The sequence below is a fragment of the Callospermophilus lateralis genome, chromosome 1 (genome assembly GCF_048772815.1).
Source record: "Callospermophilus lateralis isolate mCalLat2 chromosome 1, mCalLat2.hap1, whole genome shotgun sequence".
NCBI classification, from domain to species: Eukaryota; Metazoa; Chordata; class Mammalia; order Rodentia; family Sciuridae; genus Callospermophilus; species Callospermophilus lateralis.
Window position 1 is genome coordinate 85,546,272 of NC_135305.1, and position 24,809 is coordinate 85,571,080.

Sequence of the window (24,809 nt, forward strand, 5' to 3'; positions counted from 1 at the left end):
TGTCAAATGGGCATAGCGCCTACCTCACAGGCTTGCCCGGATGTTCTGATGAGAAGAGGTATGAGCAATGATACCATAAACTCTAATGTGGTAAATAAGTAGAATGAGCTCTGCCCCAACCTACCTGAACACCTGCTATGGGTTTTGTTTGAACATGTGATATCTTTTTCCTCTCAGACCCTCTGTCTTCCTATTTAATAGCTATTTAATATTTAAACTCAGAACCATCAGCTCTTCCTCCAATACACTGAGACCGACTTCTACTTGTTTTCACTCAGTGGGAGTACATTATCTATTTCAAAAGTTAGGTAAAGCATAGGATCTGGAAGGAAGCCATCCCTGATCTTCCCCAGCCTCCCAGCTATGTCCCATGCTTCAGGTCCACTGATTCCAGGGCATGTCCAGCCTCCACTTCCTTCCTTATGTCCCAGGGAAATCCCAAAGGCCCCACTAAGCTGGGCCTCACATGAAAATAATTGGGAGAGCTTTTAAGAAATACTTCTGCCTAGACTCAAACCCCAGAGTTTGCCATTCCCTTGGCCAGGAGTGGGGCGGGCACCCTCAGTCTTTCTCAGAAGCCCCCGCATGGCTCTCAGGGCAGGGCTGAGCATCTGTGAGCTGGATGTGTGCCTGAAGTTTCTGGTCTCCACTGGTCCTCTCCTATCCTCCACCCTGTTCTTCCCTGGCTTCCCGTGACCCTTCCTGTGACCTGGCACAATGAAAGGAACCTCTGGACTCTCAGAAAAAATAACCTGACCCTGAGAGGCCACACTACAAAGTCAAGTCAAACACCTCAGTGCCAAACAACTTTCTTATGCAACTGTGAAGCCCAGGACACTGCATTCTTGAAATGCTTAAATAATAAGAGATCTGCACACACCTCCAACCTCAGCTGACCTGGCTCCTCAGTGTACTTTCCTGAAGGAGGTGACTGAGGCTCAACAACCCTTGAAGAAACTGTTTTTAAAGAAAACCTCATACATACATCTTTGAACCAACCAGCCTGTGAATGAATATTGCCCTGACCTGGGATGGAACGCAAAAGTCAGATGCCTGGAAATAAAGGTGTACACGTTTAACGCCAAAAACCCAAGAGTGAGTCGATTCATGCTGACTTTTGCAATATAATGTAGCATCATAACATCCTGATACATAATATTATGTCCACAGTGATGGCATGGAATCTATAAATCTATAAATCTATCATGTGGTAGTCTTTAAAATAAATAAATCCGGCTCTCAATTGTAAGAATGCAGCCCATCTCCCATTCCCTAACCCTTACTCAGGCAAGCATAAAAGTAAATGAAGAACAAAACCACATTGCAAAAGTTTGGGATCAAATGAAACAAGAAGTAACTACTTTAATTTGTATCACAGTGATACAAATTCAGAACTTTAAAAATATTCATTATACTGAAGCTATGATTCAGGGTCCATGAAATAAAAGAATGGGTTCATTTATTGTTTTCAAAAGCTTTAAAAGTTTTCCTTAAAAATTTCCATCTTGCAAAAAGAGACTACTTATTTTTTTCTTTTGATACCAGGGATTGAACCAAGGGGTGCTTTCCCACTGAGCCACATCCCAGTCCTATTTAAATTATTTTTCAGGTTTTTTGAACAGGGTCTTGCTAAGTTGCTGAGGCTGGCTTTGAACTTGCAATCTTCCTGCCTCGGCCTCCCAAGTGGCTGGGATTACAAGCAGGTGCCACGGTGCCTGGCAAGAGTACTTATTCTTAACTAAAGCTTTTTTTTTTTTTTTTTTTCAACTAGGGGTATTTAATCCCCCTCCTGCACCAATCTTACCCGCTAAGGATGATCCTGGAGAAGTTTACTCTCCTGGGTATTTCCCTGTGCTCCCCATGCCATTGTATATGTATCTTGGAGCTCTTATATATGCAACATACATAATTTTTTATTGTTTTCAAAAGCTTTAAAAAGTTTTGAAAAGTTTTTCAAAAACTTTTAAAAAGTTTTCCTTAAAATCTGTCCCTTGCCTCTCAGGTGGATATGTCTCCCTTGGTTAGGAGGCCTCATCTTATCCAACATCAGATCCTCTTTCAAAAAAAGGATCAGGCTCTACCTAAACTGGTATATTTGCTGTGTTCACTTAACAACATGCTGTGGACATCTCTTCACAGAAGCACATGTATCATCAGTTGGCTGACCAGCATCACACTCGATCAATTTACCACAATGTACTAATTCATTTAACATGTAACACCACCAACTCACAGGACATGGTCTAGGGCTGTGAGTGCAGACCAATTCCTACTCATGGTTAGTTAGAATACTTAATGGATAAGAACATAGATTCTGGAGCCAGACTTCCAGGGTTGAAATTCCAACTAAATTATTTCACAGCTGTGTGTGTCCTTGGGCAAGTTACTTAGCTTCTCTGTGTCTCAGTGTCCTCTGCTTGCAAATATGGGTAATAATAATGACTCTCTCATAGGATGACCATGTATATTTAAACAGTAGATGTATGCATACCACTGAGAACAATACTGAGCACATCTTTTATGTGTTATTTCTGATTATTTTTTCTGGTGGGGTGACAGTAACTAACTAGATGGATAGGTGATATGAAAGAGTAAATGAGTACTCAAAGAGGGTCTCTGAGGATGAGGTTACATTTGAGCTAAGACTTGAAGGATGCGTGAACCCCCAACAGTGAACAGTTATATATCACTTAAGAAGAAAATCATCTCTCTGTTAATGACTATAGGTCAGAGTACTGTGGCAAGAACTTATGATCAAAAAGAAGAAACAAAGAAATTCTGAGTCTTAAAGAAGGGACAAAGGGATCCTAGGTCTTTAGGTGGAACAACTCTCTAGCAACCTAAGAGGGTGGGCCAGCCAGCAGGGCAAAACTGGACCCTTCCTACGGGAACAAGAAACAGCACTGGTTTTGCCTCCAAAGCCCTTTCAATTCTCCTGGCGACCCCTGGTGGTCAATTCATGAACCTGGCCACACCTGCCTCAGGGTTTGTTCCAGAATGAACAGCCCTGAAGGAGGCAAATGATTGGGTCTATTAGAACCTCCTGCAGAAGAGAATTTCCCCGCCTCCACGTTAGCAAGTTCCAAAGGATGATAAGAAAATCCAACCTCTGTCTTCATGAACTGTCATTCCAAGGAAGCAACATTCAATGCAACTGAAGTAGCGCCTGTCTATCCCTTGCCTCTCTGGGTGGATATGTCCTCCTTGGCTAGGAGGCCTCATCTTATCCAATATCAGACAGACCCCAGGTCCCCTTTTTCCGAGAGAGAAATGTGGAAGCAAAGACAGTGACAAAGAATAGAGAAAACCTTCTACCCAAAGCGCACACTGACACTGAAATAGTGAGTTAAGGTATTACGGTGGGGGCTAAGCACTTGACAACTTCAGTACTTTGAAGTAAAACAGTTTACACAGTGTCACACAGAGGACCTGATGGGGTGACTTTAGGGAATTCTAGATGCCTCGCCACATGCTAGGGCAATGATTTGGACCAGGAAGTCACTCAAAGCAGATGGGCTGGATGTGCCTGTAAGGCCCGACACCTGGTGAGAAGCAACAGCAACTAAACCACTGAGAGACCCAAGTTGAAGTTGCCGCTTAAGATGCACAAGGGCAATTAGTAAATTAATGAGGGCCTTCTTCACACTTCTATATGCAGAGGCTGAACATTTGCTTGGTTTAAGTAACGTGTTCTGTCTTAATTGAAGTCATTAGTACCTCAAGTAAATGTCTTTAAATTCCCCCAAGTATGTTGAAATGGACTCCCACTTTGCCATTCAGATCCCAGTTCTGCTGATACTACGGCTGCCACACTGATGGTGTTAATCAAGGCAGAGCGTTTATTTAAAGCAATTAGTTTTGTGACTAGAATTGTTAAATAGGTATGTAATGCCATTTTGATTCTACACACATACTCCCAACATATACGAACAACCTGCTTGCTTACGACATCTGTGTTTTTCAAAGGAAACTTACTCGTAGTGTTTGGTGTTGACACTAAGTCTTCCTTCTCTGTGATCATTGCCACTGTCTTATCATATAAAAAATTAACTTTCTCATTTTTTTTTTTCAGCTGGAAGAATCCTTATGTCATTCCCAAACTCCCAGATTCTCATCAAGCTTTGACCCGTCTCTTCAATTTGAACCAGGTTCCAGCCTGCTGGAATCCTCCCTTCCAACCTCCTCCTGGTTCTCCTACCTGAATCAGTCCTTCATGAGGCAGTTACACGTTCTCTGTGCCTCTCACCAGAAAGATGTGTCTTAGAGGGAATGGGATGGGGTAGGTGGAGAAGAGGTTTTATCTTTGCTTTCTGATGCACAAGAAGAAAATGGCTAAAGAAGATAGTTACTTTCTTTCTTGTGTTTAATTTTCATTCCCCAAAAGGAATCTGACACCCAATGGTTTTTGCAGAGTTCGAATGTACCTATGAATGGAGTGACCTATAACACCATTTGTAGTTATTGTGTTTTGTTTCATATATACTCTGTTCTTCCAGATCCCTGATGCTATAAGAATACAGCAAAGAGAAGATAAATAGGGAAAGCTCTCTAATGGTTTGTTTCATTGCCAAAGGATTTGCAGCCACCTGAGATAGACAAATTTTAAGAAATCTGTCCGAGCCACATTCCATCTTCTAAGAACTGACTCTCCATCAGGGAGAAGGTCCATTAGTTATGTTTATATCACATGACATGGCACCCTCAGCCTTAGCTGATAGGTTCAAACTGGGCCAATAACACTGTGCCTGTAGGAGAAGGGCTAGTGAATCCCTGTGGGTTGATCCAAGAACAGGTAAACTGGAAACTGTAGTTTGGCCCATTCAGCCAAATGCCTGGAGAAGCAGAGAAGTTGACCAGCCAAGAGAAGACTGGAGCTCAGATGGGTGATCCTGTGGCTACGGATAAACAGGGCAGAGCCAGAAGTACTGGCTTCTCTGGTTCTTGAGACCTTTCTATTTCCTGGCTCCTTGGGCCGGCCCACTCTGCCCTGGGTGCTGCTGAGCAGAAGAGAAAGAATGAGTGGCTAACTCACTTAGGGTCCAATCAGAAGATGGAAACCACATGTAATTTTCACTTTATAATTAAGCATTCATTTTTTCAGCTGGAAACATCAGCCTTTAATTCTGCTAAGTGTTCCAGTGTTTGCTCTCCTCTGGGTCAGCAAGAGTGTCAGATACCCTGGGGCAAGAGGAGGAGGATCCACCAGCAGTCTTGCTCCTCCTTGAGCCACATCTCAGTGACAGCCAAAGACCAGCATGGAACAGTTCACCATGGAACAGAGGAATTTGACTCTAAAGAAGTATAACTACAATAGGAGATTAACCATTGGAATGTAAAGAGACCTCTAAAGAATACCCTGGGCTAAGGGGAGGGTGCTCATGGATGGCCATGCCCATAAGGAGGGGAGCAGGTTCTTCCCAAGGCTGAGGTCCAGACCTCATTGGAGGAGGCATGATTGCAGCCTACTGAGTAGCTCAGTTCACAGGTCATCTGGCTCAGGGTTGTTCAGGCCTGGTGAGGGGGCTGCAGAGAGAGCAGGGCTGTTAGGAGCCTGCTGGCAGGCAGGGCCTGGGGTGCATGTGTCCATGTTGGAAGGGCTACAGCTGGTCAATCACCTAACCAGAACTAGGGCTATCCCCTTGTTGAGAATCTCAGTGGTCTGGGTGCACAGATACAGCAGAGTGCCGCTGGATGTTCCCACACACATACTGCTGCAGACTGGGCAGCCGGGCCAAGAAAAACCAAAACACAGGATTGGGAGGAGGAAGGGAAGCCAACTTCCTCCTGCAGTGTCCCTCCAGCACCCTCTACTGACAAAGCTTAATATTATATTCAGTGTATAGGGAAAATGCTTACAGCTCGGATCTCCTAGAGCAAGTAAGAGGGAGATTTGGAGGCAAGAGGCAAAACAACAACAACACAAACAAGAATTCCCAAGGTTCCCATCCCATTGGGGTAGGGAAAAGAGGCTGGCTGCCACAAGATACACCCACAGCCCCAAAGTTCCAGACAAGGGCCTATATTAGTTATCCAATGCTGCATAATGTCTCTCTAAACCTCAATGTCTTAAGACAAAAAATGATATCCCTTATGCTTTCTGGGGTCAGGAACTTAGGGATGTCTGGCTGTATGGTTCTGGTTCAGGGTCTCTCATGTGGGTGCAATCAATATATCAGCTTGGGCCGGTCATCTGAAAGCTTGACTGGGACTGGGTGTACCTTTCCCAGTGTTGGGTCTCACTGGGTCTAGTTTCTCCTCCATGTAGACTCTTCCAGGTGGCTTCTTTGGTGACCTCCCATTGTGGTGCTTGGCTTCCCATGGAATAGGATGCAAGAGACCAAGGTACAAACAACACCGCCCTTTATAATATAGCCTGGAAGTCACACACCACCATTTTTGCTGTGCTATGGTAGTCACAAAGTCTAACCTTGGTTCAATATGGGAGGAGACCACACAAAGGCACATGTACAAAGTATCATTGGGGATGATCTTAGAGGCTGGCAACCACAGAGGCCACAAATCTGAGGCTCGTTCCCTGAAGCCACACTCTGGTTTGGAGTTTTCGGATGTCTTTATGCCTTAGGTAGCACATTAAAGTATGTCTCATAGGCAAGCTCATTTGAACTATGGAGCCATAGAATGTAAGAGTGGAATAGGACCTTAGACTTCAACTAGGTGGAACATCTTAAATGCCCATCCCAAGTTATACAGCCAGGAATTACAGACCTGGAATTAGATCTCCGGATCCTGACGTCCCGTTCTCTTTTCCCAGATTCAAGCCCACTGCCTAGGTACACTGGACTCACTGTGGAGTGTGTTGGATACACTGATCCCTGGGCCTTCTCTGATCGGCGGCACCAGAATCCCTGATGACAGCAGCCCGGTGAGGGAGTGCTGGCCACTGAGCAGGGACGTATCATGTTTTTCAATCTCCCTATTGTATTTTTCAAGCTCTCAAGGTAGTGTGGATGAGGAGCATTAAATTGGGAATCCCTGTCCTCTACCACATTGACTAAGAAGTTCAGACTTCAGAGCAGAGACCACATGACATCACGTGGAGGCCCAGCAGGTCCTGAATCCACACCTACCCTCCTGGGACAGGGTGTCCTGCTGGCCCCTGGTGATGGTTTGGAATGTTCTCTGCTATCACCAGGAGCATCAGAACAGTTCCTATGCTCTTCACTGAATTCTTGATTCAAGGTGCTGTGTTGACCTTATCCTGGGGTCTTCCTGGGGTCTGATGAAGCAGGGCTGACCTCCTGATCAGTGGCCCCAGGTGGCAAGCAGCCTCACCAGTCACAGCCCTTTGCAGGCACCAAGTATACCAAGACTGCAGGAACCCTGGCCATTCCTGGGCCAGAGGAGCAAGATGGAGCTTTCAGTAAAGGGGCCTAGGCCCAACTCGGAATGACTTGAGTTTGGGCTCTGTAGCACCTGAGGCAACTAATTTGCATATCTTGCTTAAATGAGTCCAGATTATCTGCTCCTGTAAGACAATGTCAAATACTCTCAGAATATCTCTTTCTAAGGAGAAGGATGATAATTTCAATACTAATCTATATATTTCCTATCTTCTTAGATTTGACAAGTCCCAATTTCACTTAGTAATTTCCTCATCCAGTAGCAATTAATCTACATTTTTGGCTAGTGATCAGGTCCCTCTGATTCAGAATTTCCCTCCATTTCTGTCTTCTTTAATCTCCGAAATTGTTACTGGGTTTAGTTCTACACAGTATTTGTGTTAATAACATCCAAATGAATCATAACCATGTTGAAATAACAATAGCAACTCCACTTACCTGTGTATCAGGCACTAGTCCAATGACTTTGCTACATTGAGTCTTCTGTCTGAAAACCACTGCCAAGTAGCTATTTTAATCATAGTGTGTGTGTGTGTGTGTGTGTGTGTGTGTGTGTGTGTGTTAGGTCCTGAACCCAGTACCTCAGGCAGGCTAGTCAAGTGCTTTACCAGCTGAGGTACAGCCCTGTCCTTGATCCTCCATTTTAAATGAAGGAAACCAATGCTGAGCAGCATTAGGAAATGTGTCCAAGGTCCCAGGTGGCATAAGTGGTGGACCGCAATTTCTACCCAAGCCCGACTAACTCAAGCAGCTTCTGACCACTGTACTCTGGAGCCTCCCATACTACTTTTATCAGGATCTATGATACATGATGGGCCAGAGCAAAGATTTCTAGGTCAGATACCAAAGCTTTAAATTCCAGTTCTTCCCGTTTCTGGTTGAGTAACTTGGGGCAAATTATTTACTCTTTGTCATACTCTCCATTTATAAAATGAGGAAAACAATTCTTTTCTCTTGGGGTTCTTGGGAGAATAAGGAAAAGCAGGGTGCTTAGCGCATCGCTGGTGTTCACAACAGCCATTCTAGCTGAGGCCTTTTCATTGGCTTCATTATACTTTTAGCCCGTGCAGAAGGCCCAACTCATTTCTCCTGCAGTATTCCCTCTGCACACCAATTTGGAGTTCTGGGATTCATTAGGCTCTGATTTGTATACAATAACAGGAGAATCTCAGCAAAATAACAGGAAAGCAAACCTAATTTGAGAAACAGCATCCGAGAAAATGACTCAGAGGACATGACAAGGGTGGCATCCTTCCTGGATCTCTATTTTTTCTACCTGCAGGTTTTTTTTAAGGGGTCATTTCTTCCCTGATGAAAATGTCAGCTGCTTCCCCTGCGACAGGCAAGGAACTCATATTTCTGCCAAATGAAAGGTAGTCTCCCCTGTCTCGGTGACCAATGCTTCTCCTTCTCCTCTTATGCTTTATCTGTTTCACCCAAACTGGTCCTGTTCCATACTTCCAGCTGCAAGTCTCAGGTGCTGACTCCACATGTAGGCTTCCTGGCAGGGAGATCTTGGAACAATCTAACGCAGTGCCAGGCAGTGACACCTGTCTGTGTACTGTCCTTTCATCTCTGTACCCTGTCCCTGAAGCCATGTCTATCATTTCTAATAGAGAACTGTGCTTAAAGTTCTCTTTCCTAACTTTCCTAAATAGGAAAGAAGTCATGTCTTCCAGAAACATCTTTCTGGATAGAGAACTGGACCCAAAAGAACATAATTGGGTTAGAGGATGCACAGTAAGGTTTTCATTTAGTTAAGGGTGGGGGCACTTATAACCAACTGTTCCACCATTGTTTAATGCAAGGAGTTTCCAACCTCAGTCTTGCAATTGGCAAAGTATGCAGAACCTGAGCAGCTTCATGCTCCTAGTTCTTTCCCCATATTCTAGACAAAGCCATGCTAGACAAAGCCTGATCAGAGGCAATGGAAGAGAGAGAGAGAGAGAGAGAGAGAGAGAGAGAGGGTTTTTGTTTTATTTCTGTCTGATCTATTCCTTCACCACAAATTGCTGTTTTTACAAATCTGAATTATTACCAAAGAAGACTTCACATTCAAAAATCAATAAGGAACTTACTGGTATAAAAACAGGTAGTAAAGCAAAAAAAGAAAGGAAGGAATCAGGTTTCTTCAGCTGGGGGCAGAGGGGAGGCTGAGACCCAGCCACTCTGGGTGAAATACCAAGCAGGATTAGGAAAGCTGACCCCTAAAGGTTGCACTTGACCTTCCAGATCCCCATTCTAACCTGCACTCCACCTGAGGAGGCAAGGGCCAGCACACCCCTCCATCTGCTCTAGACATTTCCTTCTGGTAGAATGTTGGCCACTTTGGGGCCAGGAGCTATGGGCACAGGGCAGTGGTCAGTAGGCTGGAGCACTGGTTTCACAAAGCATGGTCCACCTGGTAACTCTGAAACTTGCAGGTCTCTCTCAATTTACAAGACAGAATTTCTGGGGGAAGTTAGAAATAACTGTTTTTTTGTTTGTTTGTTTGTTTGGTGTTTTTTTTAGTTGTAGATAGACATGATACTTTTATTTTATTTATTTATTTTTATGTGGTGCTGAGGATCAAACCCAGTGCCTCACACGTGTTAGGCAAGCACTCTACCACTGAGCCACAATCCCAGCCCCAAAGTAATTCTTATATAAAATAAAATGTAAGAATCACCAAGAATGAACATAAGAAGCAGCAATCTAACAAATTTGTCAAGTATTCATTATGCACAAAATAACGGCTCCCTGAAGATGTCCATGTCCTGATCACCCGAACCTGTGACTATGCAGAAGAAAAGGGAATAAAGGTTGCCAATCAACTGGACTTAAAATGAGATTAGACTGGATCATCTAGATGTAAACACAAGAGTCTTTAAAAGTAGCAAGAGGCAGAAGACAAATCAGAGAAGTTCAAATGATGAGAGAAAACACCAAAGTGATGCAATGGGAGAGGGATTCAACCTGCCATTACATGCTTGAAGGATGGAGGAAAGGCTGCCAGCCAAGGAATGTGAATGGCCTTTAGAAATTTCCAGAAGCAAGGCCCATACCCCTGTCAATACCTTGATCTTATTTCACTGAGACCTGCACCAGACCCATGACCTACCAAACTGAGATCATAAAGTCTGAGTTGTTTTAAGTCTAAGTTTGTGGCAATGTTTTATAGCAGCAGTATGAAACCAGTACAAAGAAGTTAATAGTAAACAATTACATTCAAATACATTGATAGATGTGATATAAAAAAATGAGCATGTACAGAATTATTTCTGAAATGCGTGAGGTTTAAGAGACTTCAAAGAGCGCAGGCCCAGGCTGATTCCAAATCTTGGCTAGTGTGAGGAGTTGTTATAGTTTGGATCTTGAACGTCCCCGGAGGCCCACTGTGTTGAAGACTTGTTCTCCAGCCCTTGGCACTATTGGGAGGTGGTGGAACCATTAGGAGGTGGGGTCTAGCGGAAGGAAGTCAGAGCATTGAGTACATGCTCTTGAAGGGAATATTGGGATGTCAGTCTATTCTCCCTTCTCTCCTGCCCTCTCTTTTCACTTCTTGGCAGATTTGGGAAAATATTCATCAATGGTTCTAAGTCACAGTTAGGAGAAGTAAGTTCATACATTTCAGTACCTGTAACTTCCTCCACCTCCACAATCAGACACTCTCTCCATGATATCCTGTGCTGCCACAGGCCCAAGACAACAGGGCCAAACAACTATGGACTAAAACCTTTGAAACTGTGAGCCAAAATAAACCTTTCTTTCTAACAAGTTCATAACCACAGGTATTTTGTTATGATGACATGAAGCTAATCCGAGAGTGCTGCAATAAATATGTAAATGCAGTTATTCTTCAATATACTGATTTCCTTTCCTTTGGATACATACATACCCATTAGTGGGATTGCTAGATTGTTATAGTTCTATTTTTAACTTTTTGAGAAGCTCCACACTATTTTCACAATGGCTATACTAATTTACATTCCCCAAAACAGAAGTGGAATCAACCTAAGTGAATATCAACTGATGAATGAATAAAGAAAATGTATATATTAAATACATATATGAATATTATTTGGCCATAAAAAGGGATGAAATCCTATTATCTATGACAACATGGGTGGAACTGGAGGACATTATATAACTACATTTTTATATTTTTGCAGCATTGCTATATGCAAATAATATGCAAATATGAACACCACCCTTTATGAGGATAAATTTTTCTTTGATTTCCCTGGCTTCTAAAGCAAATCCCATTTGGAAAAGAAAAACAGAAAATTACTCTGTGTTGGGTTAAATTTTTTTCATACATTTCAGTACCTGTAACAATGCTCCCAATGGCACCCCTAAGCTTAAAGTACCTTGTTCATGCATAAGAATATTGTGAACTTGAATTGAGTTAGATAGTACTAGTGACATATAAATAAACCAGGCACAGAAAGACAAATACTATATGATCCTACTTATTTGTGAAATATATAAAAAATTAACTTATAGAAGTTGATAGCAGAACAGTTGCCAGAAGATGAGAAGAGTAAAGGGTGAGTAGGCAGATTTGGGAAAATATTCATCAATGGTTCTAAGTTACAGTTAGGAGAAGTAAGTTCTGATCAGTTATTGCACACTAGTGTGCCTATATATAGCAATAATGTACTGTATATGTCAAAAAAGCAAGAAAAAAGATTTTGAATATTTTTAACCACAAAGAAATGATAAATGTTTGAGGAGATAAAATACACTTAGCATATTATACAATGTATGCACATATTGGAATGTCACATGGTACCCATAAGTATGTCCATTATTTATGTGTCAATTAAAGTAATTTTAAATAAAAGAAAAAATAAATATATCTTTTTATTTCCCCAGATAAGTGTGACTTAGGGATTTGTGATATAAATAAAGAGCTGAATTAACAATGTGTAAAAAGAAGAGATACTTATAAATGCTGAAGGTAGAAAAAAAGGTGATTCTGAGAATAAAAATTTGCTAGAAATTGGATCTGAGTATAAATCTGAGGTCTGAAATAAAATCAAAATTGAAAAAAAAAACCAACAGAAAAATTCCCACCTGTTAGAATGAGTTCATATTTCTAAGTCCTGATTTCTATCAAGCCTCCTTATGACAGCTGCACTGGTTATTTCCATGTTAGCTTCTGAAGGTCCACTTCCCACCCATTTCCCTGAGGCTCTGTGCTTGGTATAGGTTTGTGGATGGCACCAACTCCCCTACCTTCTTGGAGGCAGCTGGGTTCCACCAGAGGGCAGCACCTGCAGGAGACTGGAAGGCACTCCTGCTAGGGGCTGACCTTGCTCTGGTTCCACCCTAAAAGGGTATCCTTAAATTTTATGCACTAGGCACCTCCCTTGCCTCACTCCACAGTAACACCAAGGAAGAAATAAATTCTATCTAGGATCCAGGAAAGTCTTCCAGAGAAGGTGGCAATTTGATGACTACTCTGAGTATCTACAATTCTCATGTTTTTCACATAACCGACTCCCACCCCACCCCACAATAGACTAGTTTGGATGAATTACATCCAAATTCACATAGTCAGGATAGCAAAAATGAAGTCATGAAAATATAACCTGACAGTACTGCTGAAAACAATTTAACTTCAAATGACCCTGGATTAAGCAATTTACATTATTATTATATATATGCAACATTGTTATATGCAAATTATATGCAAATATGAACACCACTTTCCATAGGGACAGCTTTTTATTTGATTTCTCTGGCTTCTAAAGCAAATCCAATTTGGAAAATAAAAATAGAAAATTACTCTGTATTGGGCTAAAATTTGTTTATGCATTTAAATGCCTATAACAATACTTCCAATGGCACCCCTAAGTTAAAAAAAAAAAAAGTGCCTTGTTCATGAAGAAGAATATTATGAACTAAAGTTGCACAAAATGGTACTGGTGAATGACAAAGATATTTCCATCTGTGTCTATAGGGACTTGAGCAGGTGAGTAACCCAACCAGCCCATAGGCAAGGGTGGTCATGATAGATTAAATTTATATATGCTTACACATGAGTTTCCTGCTAATTTTGGTAATTTCTCATGCCTTACCCTCCTTGGGATCTTGAATGCCCATCTTAACCTCAAATATTTTTATGAAAAATATAATAACAAAAGCATATGAAGAAGACTGTGGCAGAAGAAGGTGGTAATATTAATGTTCCAAATAAGGCTACAAGAAATTCAGAAGTGGAACTTCCTCCACCTCCACAAGCATTTGTTTCCTGCCCATAAACAGGAATGCCATACAGTGTTGCTTCCACTTATTTTTAGAAAAAAAAAATGTAAAAAGATTTTTTAAAAATAAACCCCATGGATCTGCAAGCTAATGTTTCCACTCTCCAGTGAGCAGCACAGCCAGCTTTGCTTGTTTGTTTTGATTTGTTTTTGTAATGGTACTGGAGATTAAACTCAGGGGTGCTTTTCCACTGAGGTACATCCCCAGCCCTTGTAATTTCTTTTCTTTTCTTTTCTTTTTCTTTTTCTTTTTCTTTTCTTTCTTTCTTTCTTTTTCTTTTTCTTTTTTTGAGACAGGCCCTCCCTAAATTGCTGAGGCTGGCCTCTAACCTACAAACCTCCTCTTTCAGCCTCCTGAGTTGCCCATGGTGCCCAGGTAGCTCCTGAGCATCAGTGTTCCTTCTGGTGGCTACCTTCATAGGCCTACCTGAGCCGGGAAGAACCAGAAGAAGAGGTTGCTGTTGTAGGTCTTATTCACAGTGAGGTAGCCAGAGTAACTGTGTATGTTCAGTCCTAGAAAAGCAGTGACCGAACTCAGTTTTCTTCCTAGTGGGGAAAAAGAAAATTTACCCAAAGATTAGAGAAAAATATACAAGGTGAGCTATCTCAGTCTTGGCGAGACTTCACCTAGGTACCAGATTGGGGATGAAGTGAGCAGAGAATTCACAAAGGATTTAGCAGACAGGTACTTAACTCAGCCAATGCCAGCTTCCGCCACCCGTCCCATATATTCCACATACACAGTTTAGCCAGGAGCAAGTGAAAATTTTGAACCTTTGCTGAGGGAATATTTTGAGTTGTATAAGAAGGAGGAGAAAAGAAACAGCTATTATCACATTGTGAGTAAATCAAGGTGTTCACACTGGGCCTCATGGAGAGGAGCAGGATAAAGCTACCTGACCCCAAAGAGTCAGATGCAAGAAAAACAACGTGGTCACACAGGTCTCAGTCCTGGGAGCCCTATGTTCTCCACACTCTGGTTCTCATGAAGGCAAAGATCTGCCATGTCCATTCAAGGGAGCAGAGAGAGGCCTACAGGACCAGGGGTGGTTGCAGCTGGAGGGAAGAGGCAGTCAGGGAGCCTGGTGGTGACTTATGGCTCCTCAGGGAGAGCCAAATAGGACAATGGGGCAGTTGTAGAAGGCAGAGTTCCGGGGTTTAGTATCAAGCAAACAGACAAGGACAGGAGCGGGGAAAGAGGGAAGGAAGCTCAGACAGCTGAGGACACCCAGGAGTAAATACTTGGAGGAGTTAAACCCTTCTAAGGCAGTGGTACCAATGTGGGAGTTTTTTACAGATGAGAAAGACGAAGCACAGAGAGGTTAAATAACTTGCCTGAAGTCACACAGTCAGTGTAGGAGAGCTGGGATTTAGACTGAACTGCAGGGTTTGTTCCTTCCCACGCCCTACTACAGGGCTGCTCAATAAGTTAGTGAGTAGGTGTAAGCAGCAGGGAGCAGAGGAGAAGCAGTGATTAGGAAGGGCAGGGAGAGGGAACAGAAAGTGGGTATCAGGGTGTGGAAGGAGGAAGCAGAAGGGGATATCTGAGTGGAAGATGAGAGTCCTTCAGTGGCGATGTGCAATAAAGATTAACTACTCCAGAAAGGCTCTTAAGTCTGAGACAAGACAAAGAATATGTCCAATAAAAGTCAATGAAAGGCTATTTATATCTGACACATACAAAGTTAGAGGCTGGTTAGGAAGTAAGGAAGCTTTACATGCCACCAACTAAAGGTGGCTTTGGTGGAGGACTAGAGCCCATAGGCTCTGGAATGCTGAGTGCTCCATCCCCACATTCAGCCACATCACTGCCCTGGTGAGAATACTTACACCCAATGGAATGGGTGCTACAAATCAGAGCCCTGAGCCCCAGGGCGGCTGTTGACCTTTCACCAGCACAAGTGGCTCTGAGACCGCAAGCTCCTCTTTTACAATGAGCACAGCTCCCAAAGAGGAAACTCATCTTGCACACACAGTTCTTTTTCCCTAGTACTTTGCTGTTCCTAGCACTACTATTGGGCCTGTTTTGTGACCCCTGGAGCAGCCATTTAACCTTCCTGTGCTTCATCTCCTCCTTTATGAAAGATGGGCTCCAGATGGTATAGGAATACAAGACTCCCCATGTGCAAAACCTGTGGGGAGGAGCCGGCATGCAGCGGGCACAGCCATCATCTGCTAAATACATCTGCTGCTGAACAGGAGAACCTGGGAGCAGAGATCATGGTGGGGACAAGGGAAGTCTCCAGGGGCAGTTGCCTGAGGGTCCTGCTGGGCTGGCACAAAAGAGGAGGATGGGTTTCCAAGTTGGCCACCCCTGGGTTTGTATCCTCACTAGGCCCCTTAGCAAGCTGCTTCATCTTGGAACCTCTTTTCTTTGGTGCAAAATGTGGATAAGCATTCTGTGGCCACAAGCTTTCTGTGAGCCTCTGATGGAAAATTTGCATTTATAGGGGCTAGGGTTGTGGCTCAGCGGTAGAGCGCTCGCCTCGCACGTGTGAGACCCTGGGTTGGATCCTCAGCACCACATAAAAATAAATAAGTGAAATAAAGGCATTGTGTTCAATTACAACTAAAAAATAAATATTAAAGAAAAGAAAAATGTACTTACAAACATGCCCAGCAGGGAGCGGGACACAAAGAAAGTTCTGTTCAATGGGAGGCTGGGTGTCCCTAGCCCATGGACCATCCCAAAATGGCATCTAGAAGTCTGGAAGACCTGCCTTTTCCTGGATCAGCCCAGTTCTCCCAAACTCTATGTTTCACAACATTCTCTTCTCGGTGAGACCTACTCCTCCTGCTGTGGTCTGAACGTTCCCACCAAAACTCATGTGGAAATTTCATCCCTTATTATGAGGTATCAAGAGGGTGGGAATTTTATCTATGTATTTGAAGGTTGTGACTTAGTAGGTGATTATAGGTAAATGAGGCCATAAAGGTGAGGCCCCAATCCAGTGGGACTTTAACTTTAGAAGAACAGAATGAGAGACCTGAGCTAGGACTTTCTGTCTCGCCACATGATCCCTGGTAACATCCTGGGACTCTGCAAAAATCTTCACTAGCAAAAATGACTTCACCAGATCCAGCTCTGCACCTTGAACTTCTCAGCCTTCAGAACCCTGAGCTGAATAAACCTTTATGCTTTGTAAATTACTTAGTCTGTGGTATTTATTATAGCAGCAGAAAACAGACTAAAGAAAAAGAAAAAGCCATGTTGGGGGTAGAGAAGGGCTGTAGGAGAAAGAGATTTCTGGGAACCAGGTATTTGCTGGCCCTCTCTTGACCCCTCTAATCTTCCCCCTAGCTGTCATTTCCTCCTCTCCACTACTTCTACTCTCCATTAATCCAAAGAAAGCTCACCCTCCAGGGTTGGACAGCCTTTAAGATGCTTTTGAAATATTTTTAGCAAAACTATTAATCTCAAAGTCAAACAGAGACACCTCTCCCCCAACCCAAAAAGAGAGAAAGGAAGAGAACAAAGACATAAAAATTGAACATTTGGAAATGGGTGAGATGTGGACCAGAGAGAGGCAAATAGTCAGGAGGGGATTTGAGAAAGAAGACAGAGAAAAATGAGAAGGGTCAAAGTATAATGAGAAAAATAGAAAATATATAATGGAAAAGAGCTGGAGGGAATGGAATATGGGCGCGAGATGATTGAATCAATCTGTCTTGAGGCCAGCACAGCACAGGGTCCACTGGCCTGTTCAGGGAAGGTTCAGAGACTCACCCCTCCCTCCCCTCCTGGGAACACCAAAGTTGCTCTCTTGCTACTTTGTCCTTAGGTCCATTTCATGGTTTCCCTCCTCCATTCCAAACTGCCAGAAAGCAGGAAATTCTCCCTATTTCTCTTCATATCCCCTGGGATTTAGCATCCTGATTCACAATCTAAGACACTGAATAAATAATTCTTAATGAATGCACATTAATGAGTAGGTGGATGAATGAGAAAATAAATGTATGAACTATACCAGGCCGCGTGACACCACACTAGGATTAGTTTACTTCCACCCCTGTAATCCCAGTAGCTCAGGAGGCTTAGGCAGGAGGATCGTGAGTTCAAAGCCAGCCTCAGTAACTCAGTGAGGCCCTAAGAAACTCAGTGAGACTCTTGTCGCTAAATAAAGTTTTTTAAAAGGCTGGGGATGTAGTTCAGTGGTTAAATGCCCCTGGGTTCAATTCCTGGTTAAAAAAAAAAAAAAAAAACTAATGAAAGACAACTTCATTAGTATTTGAAGACACTTAGAAGCCTTCCCTGTAGTCTATAAAAGATGTGTTTGGCCCCTTTCACATCTTAAATTCCTGTTCACCAAATCACAGTAAAACAATTAAAATGTCTTTCAACCAATGGGAATTTTTATATTTTCAAAGGTCCCGTTCATCCTTCCAGAGTCTATTAATGGAATGTGGAAAACAACCCACCAAGATGGAGGAGTTTTTATCTTTCTGGCACCATGACTCACCATACAAATGTTTAAAAACAGTTTTTCAAAAAGGAAGAGGTTTTCTTTGAAGTGATTTCACTTCCTCGTTGGTATTTACTGCTGTCACAGTGTTTGTGATATTAACACTTAAGGAAGATCGGAGTGTGGCCAACGCAGGCTGGATCCAGCTAATCAGGAAGCATGTCCTGTTCACCAACACTCATCACCACCTAGAAGAGATTCGACCAGCCCATAAGGAGTAAGAGGACCCAAGAGCAAAATACCCTTTAGAGTTTGGGAGACGCCCTGTTTGTAAACATGCTAAAATCTGTCTTCTGCATTCATCTTGTTTCAGAGAACAAGGATTTATTCTAGCTGCAGAGAAAGTAAACATGCAATTACAATTACATAAAACTAAGCCAGCTAATTGGGGATTAAAAAAATAAAAATTTCCCTTGTCTTTTTGTGAACTACTGTTTATCTCAAAAATGCTCAGTTGTGATACCAAGACTCATGTTCCTAGGGTTCTGGCAAACTCGATAAACAAAAGGGATTTAGGGGAGTGATCTGACCATCTGTCCAGAGCTTCCTGAACTTTCAGCAAAGCGGATGAATAAAATTATCCTTAATTATGTTGTCAGGGCTGCATCTGAATACCCAGATGTACCAGCTTTTGGATCAGCCACTTAAAATTCCATGCAAAGATTTTGACTGCATAACATAACTTTAGAAAGTGACATTCCGTACAGATTCAGTGTCTTAAACATTGTCACTCATAGGGTGAAGATCTACCAGGGTTGGTGCAGAAGGACAGAAGACCAAACTATACCCCCTGGATTCTTTCTCCTCTACTGCTCGTACCCAGAACTGTGGAGGGCTCATAGGCAAGAAAATCAGGAACAGGTGAGATGTGGACAACTCGATATTGTTTTCACTTGGTTCTACCAGATTTATGACACAGACACACCAAGGTCACTTTCACTGAATGCCTTTGTTTAAGCTATCTTCCTCATTCAAAGGGCACAGACCTTTCACTATTTACTCAAATTTTCATACATACCCTCAAGTCTGGAGCTGATCATGCAGCACAGGGTTTCACAGCATGGGGTTCTGGGGTTGGCAGGCACAGGTTCTAATTCTGGTTCTGCCACTAATGAGTTTTATAGCTCTGGATAGGATACTTCGTTTCTCTGAGACTCATTTTTCTCATCTACAAAATGGTAACAATAATTATGCATTCTTATTATTTTTTTTGGACCCAGGATTGAACTCAGGGGCACTCAACCACTGAGCCACATCCCCAGCCCTATTTTGTATTATATTTAGAGACAGGGACTCACTGAGTTGCTTAGCTCCTCACTTTTGCTGAGGCTGGCCTTGATCCTCCTGCCTCAGCCTCCCAAGCTGCTGGGAATATAAGCGTGCGCCACCGCACCCAGCTCACATTCTTCATTAAGATTGCTCCAAGGACTAAATAAGCTAATGAATGTAGAAAACAGTGCCTGACATGTGGCTGGGACTCAAATTTAAATTCATGGCCAGGCACAGTGGCATTCACCTGTAATCGCAGCCTATTGGGAGGATGAGGCAAGAGGATGGTGAGTTCAAAGCCAGCCTCAGCAAAAGTGAGGTGCTCAGCAACTCAATGAGACCATGTCTGTAAATAAAATACAAAATAGGGCTGGGGATGTGGCTCAGTGGCTGAGTGCCCCTGAGTTCAATCCCCAGGAACGAAAAAAAAAAAATGTTTTTCAATTTGCAAATATGTACTAAGTGCTTAGGATATACAGGTACTATGCTAGATACTGGGGCTATAATGACTAAATGTTAATTATTTATTATTTTTACTAATATAACTACCATTATCATTTTCTCCCTAGATTATGTCCACCAATAGCTTCCTTCTTCAATTTTAGAGCACACCTAATTCAGATGTGATGCTTCAGTGTGCCGTGCCTTAATTATGTCATGTGTGCACATCTGGTCACTTCAGAAAACCCCAAGCTTTTAAACAAAGGAAAATAACTACAGCAGGCAAAACACAGCAGAAGTCAGAAGATTTGGGCACTACACCATCTCTTCTAGCCCATCTCTATTACCTGTACCCTCTTGGGTAAATCATGTCAGGTATTTGAGTCTCAACTTCCTCATATGTGAATTGGAAGAAATCCTACCAAATTGATTATTATGGTTATTCAACTCCTTTTTAAAAATATATTTAGTGTAGATGGACACAATAGCTTTATTTTATTTATATTTTTTATGTGGTGCTGAGAATCAAACCCAGTGCCTCACATGTGCTGGGCAAGCTCTTTACTGCTGAGTTACAACTCTAGCCCCCAATTCCTCTTAAGCGGTTTGCTTTGATTTATCATTAGTGAATGTAGCCTAAGTCATCAGTGTCCAGTAATGAAGAGAGCTGAAGTATAGGTATGTGATCCAATTTTGGGCTTGGGTGAATGATTTGATGCCTCCTCACACACTTCCTAAGGAATCAGCCTCAGGCAACAATCTTGTAGCTTTTCCACATCAAGTGAAAATGAGTCCTTTTTAGAAATATACTGAATACGCTGTCAAAGTTTTTCCACCTTTCCTTAGGAAAGAGATGGTGAAACCTGGAGCCAATGTGCATTTCAGAAAAGGACACATAAGCAGAACTTCAACCCTTAAAATCTGAGAACATCTGGATTTTAAAACAAAAAATGATGACATCCTATTGGCTGAAAACATTTCAAGTGAAAAGATAATTGTTTCCTTTTAAACTTCCTTATAGAATACTCAGATTTATTTTCAACCTTTAACAGTTTTCCTTAACTTTCCAGCACCATCCATACCCATTCCGTCTACCAGCACAGGCAGAGACTGAGCCTTAGCCCCTGAGACCAGGGATGAACATGCTCCACCAAGGTCTCTGCTACTTAACCACAGTCTCCACCAAGGGATTCCTCGTGCCCCCCACCCCAGCTCCTGCTCTCCTCACTTGTGCATGTTATCCCTGCCTACTTCAAGCAGCTTCCTTGACCCCATTGCTTCCACTGACCAACACCCCATCTCTCTGCTTCTCTTTACAAGCAACTCCTCAAAATAGCTGCTTGTAAGCTACTTCAGAGTTCAGGAATCTACTGAGATTAAATCACTCATCTACACCTTGATTTACCTAAGTGCAAAGAAAACATAAGGGGAGATGTGGGTCATCACTTTTAGTCTCTGATAACATCAAATGACATCTTTCTTTTTATTAACAATAATACTAGAAAAAGCCACGATCTATAAAATAAATCTATTCACAAACATTAGTGTTTAGAGGGCAATTTATAAGATCAAAGAGTTTTCAGGTGCTTTTTCTCATTGAATTCTCATAACATCCCTGCAAGTTGGGAGAGTTATTAAATCTCCATCTTATTAATGAGGAAACGAAGGTCTAGGCTGGGTGGGTCACTTGGAGGGAATGGAGGTGACACCTTGGTTACCCAGTGTCTATGTGAACCCTGGTAAGTCATTGGAGCCCCTTCTGCTTTAGTTTTCATGTGTACAAAGTAGGAACACCTCCCTGGGTTGCTGAGTTCAAGCAAAATGCTTGACGGACAGGTAGTAAGTGTTTTTGTTTTTTTTTTAATATTTATTTTTTAGGTGTAGATGGCACAACACAATGCCTTTATTTTTTTTCTTTTTTATGTGGTGCTGAGGATCGAACCCCGGTCCCGCCCATGCTAGGCGAGAGCGCTCCACTGCTGAGCCACAATCCCAGCCCCCAGATAGTGAGTTTTAATGTGAACAGCAGCCTTGTCAAGGGCCCATTGCGGGTCAGGCACCCACTAGTTTTAGAAATGCAAATGCTGCCACTCCACCATATAAATAATCCAGTTCTAACTCTCATTTTAGCTAAAAATTCAGACAATATACAGCATCAAGTCACTAATATTTGACATAAAACAAGTAAAGATTTTGGAATGTGTTTTATGTCCTGTGGGATAATTGTTTAAAAAGAAAGGGAAAAAAAAAACCTCCCAAACTATTCAAAGTATACCAGTGGTTTGCTGATTTAAACTCACCTTCCTTGATCTTTCCAGATTCAATATAAGGGGTAAGAAATAATGGCTGTCCTGTATCTCCCCTAGGAGGCTGGAAAACCCGGGCACGTTGGTACAAGGAGCGAAACAGCCCATCACAAGGGCTGAATGTAAGCAGGGCCAACAAAACAATCACCTTCCACATGGTGCAACCTGGTCCTTCTGGGGTCTAGGATGAATGAAAACAGTTACATTCCACAAATGAATCCAGAGAGTAAATATTTACCTAGCTTTTTAACATGCAAGAAAATTCATTTATTCACGTAAAAAGAAAATGCCGTTGTGTAGAAAGACCGTAGGCTGAGCAACTTAGACATCACCAATGAATAAGACAGGCCCAGTCCCTGCCCATCCTGCTCTGGCCATTTACAGGGGAATCCTTCAAGGGATTTACAGTGTAACTGGAGGACAATTTACATTTTTTAAAAAGTTCAAGGGAAAATCAGCTAAAGCATAAAGACAAAGGCTTCATAACTGTCACCAAATAGGGGTAGAGAACGTTATGCCACCACAGAAGGGAAAAGGATTGCAGGCACAGGTGACATCTTATCAAAATTGACATGAACAAAAGGTGGGTGGAACTCAGAGAGGTGGGACAAATATGGAATTTCACTAGCGCGTGGGACAGCTGAGCAAAGCCCAAACCTTGGCTGTTCAGATGAGCTTTACAGGAAAACTAAAATAAGCAATGAATTTCTGGTTGTCTCCTCCATCTCAATGAATCCTTGAGTTTTGTATCCAAGAACACAAAAAGTAAGAGAGGGAGGGTCCTGCCATTACATCCAAGTGTCTTCCCTTTTGTTACTTGATATGCAAACTCAAGAAGTCAGGCTCCCAAATGTATTAGTCACACAGCTTGCCAAGGATCTTCAAATCTGATATTAGCTTAGAGTACTCACCTGGGCTAGCTATCATGGTATATATACTTAAACTCATACATAAACATGTAAATCATGTTTATAATGGGCTTTCCCTTGTATTTTTAGCTGATTGAATCTCCTAATAACTCCACCAGGAAATCCAGGATTATTTATTTATTTATTTGGTACTAGAGATTGAACCCAGGGGTTCTTAACAACTAAGCCACATTCCCAGAAACACTCCCCTCCTTTTTTTTTTTTTTTTTTTTTTTCTTTTCTTGAGACAGGGTCTCACTAATTTGCTGAGTTGCTAAAGCTGGCCTTAAATTTGTGATCCTCCTAGCTCAGACTCTTGAACCACTGGAATTACAGGCATGTACCACCATGCCCAGCAGAAATCCAGAATTATTATTGCCAATTTTAGATATGGAAAATTGACTCAATTAAGTATCTCATGCAGAGATATGAAAGTACAGAAACCAGGACTTGACCTAGGTCAGGGCCAGGATGGGGGAGAAGGAAGTGAGGTATAGAAGCAGGGTCAGAAAACATCTTTATCTGGAATTTTGGCTTATTTTTTTTTTTTGTCATGGATTTTTTTGGCCTTATATGGATTGTTTTCAAATATTGCAGTAATATTTATATATTTAAATATTTATATTTATATATTTAAATATTTATATTTAAATGTTTATATTTATAACTATTTATCTTGATTACTGAGTTTTTCTGATACTCTTCATCTTTCCACCAGAGGCAGATTACCCTCTTGTCCCATCCTAATCCCAACCCTGCTGAGTGTATTGTGATAGCTACTCCAGCACCATCACATTACCCTGCTGCTATTTAAGTATGATCCAAATCCTTAGCTCTAAATTCTAAGTAAAGTATTTTAAATGAATAAATACTCCATTCACTCAGCTTTCTGGATGCAAAATGAAATATACAATTATGCAAATACAATGGCTGCTTTTGATTGTTCAGTGCTTTAAAATGCCGAGCCATTTAGAACATCTCAAAAATACAAAATGTGTAAAAAATCTATTAACCACATGCTTAACACAATCCAATTTGGCATAATATGAAAATACTAGTTGTTGCAAATTTAAAATGTTTTTCAGCCACATTTTCCCATCAACACAAAAGTTTATAATCATAACTTGATTGAATATATGACCCTTGTCATGTCTCTCAGGGTTAACCTAATAGAATTCCCCACACTTAATGTAAATAAGTCCAACCCAATATGGTATGGAGTGAAAAAAAAATGTTTTTGCATCTTATTGACTATAATAAGGAACAAAATGAATTTAGAAATTGAAATTAAGTTTGCAAGAAGCTCAAGGGTAATGACCACTAAGGCACAGTTAAGACATTTTTAAAAAATGTGTGAACTTGTTATACTGATATTTTAATAGGATAGCTACTAAATGCCTGAAATCCACTATCCTATTCTGATGGTGGCCAGGGGTATGATGCTAAAAAATAATGGAAAACATCTCTTCCAGTAAGAGGTATTTTTCCTGGGGGCAGAAACAAGAAACCAATCCTGCCATCTATTCTCAGTCTTATAGCTGTAAACCTCCAGTCCCCTGTAATGGAAATTATTAATAATTAAATAACCACAGTAGTCACGGTAGAGCTTCCCTAGCAAGCAGAGGTTGACTCAAAGATGCCAAAATATGATAGAGGTAAAACTGGTCTTGTTTTAATTGACGTATATCAAAGACATAAAAGTAAAAGTTAGGTCAATTTAGTAGGTCTCATTAACATTTAATCAAATAGCTATTTGAGTCATAATTTCCCATGTAGGTGAATTAAAGCAATAAGATACTTCATTTCATGG

General features: G+C 41.8%; 1 protein-coding gene across 1 annotated transcript in view; it reads right to left on the reverse strand.

Annotated features, from left to right (window-relative positions):
• The window catches only part of Cpvl (carboxypeptidase vitellogenic like), a 104,166-nt gene extending 81,918 nt beyond the window's left edge, over nt 1-22,248 (reverse strand). The window contains exons 1-2 of the mRNA XM_076863608.2: nt 22,086-22,248; nt 14,040-14,158 (exon numbers count right to left, since the gene is read on the reverse strand). Of these exons, the coding sequence (XP_076719723.1) occupies nt 14,040-14,158; nt 22,086-22,248 (282 nt within the window). The remainder of the gene's footprint in view (nt 1-14,039; nt 14,159-22,085) is intronic.
• Nucleotides 22,249-24,809: the final 2,561 nt, after the last annotated feature.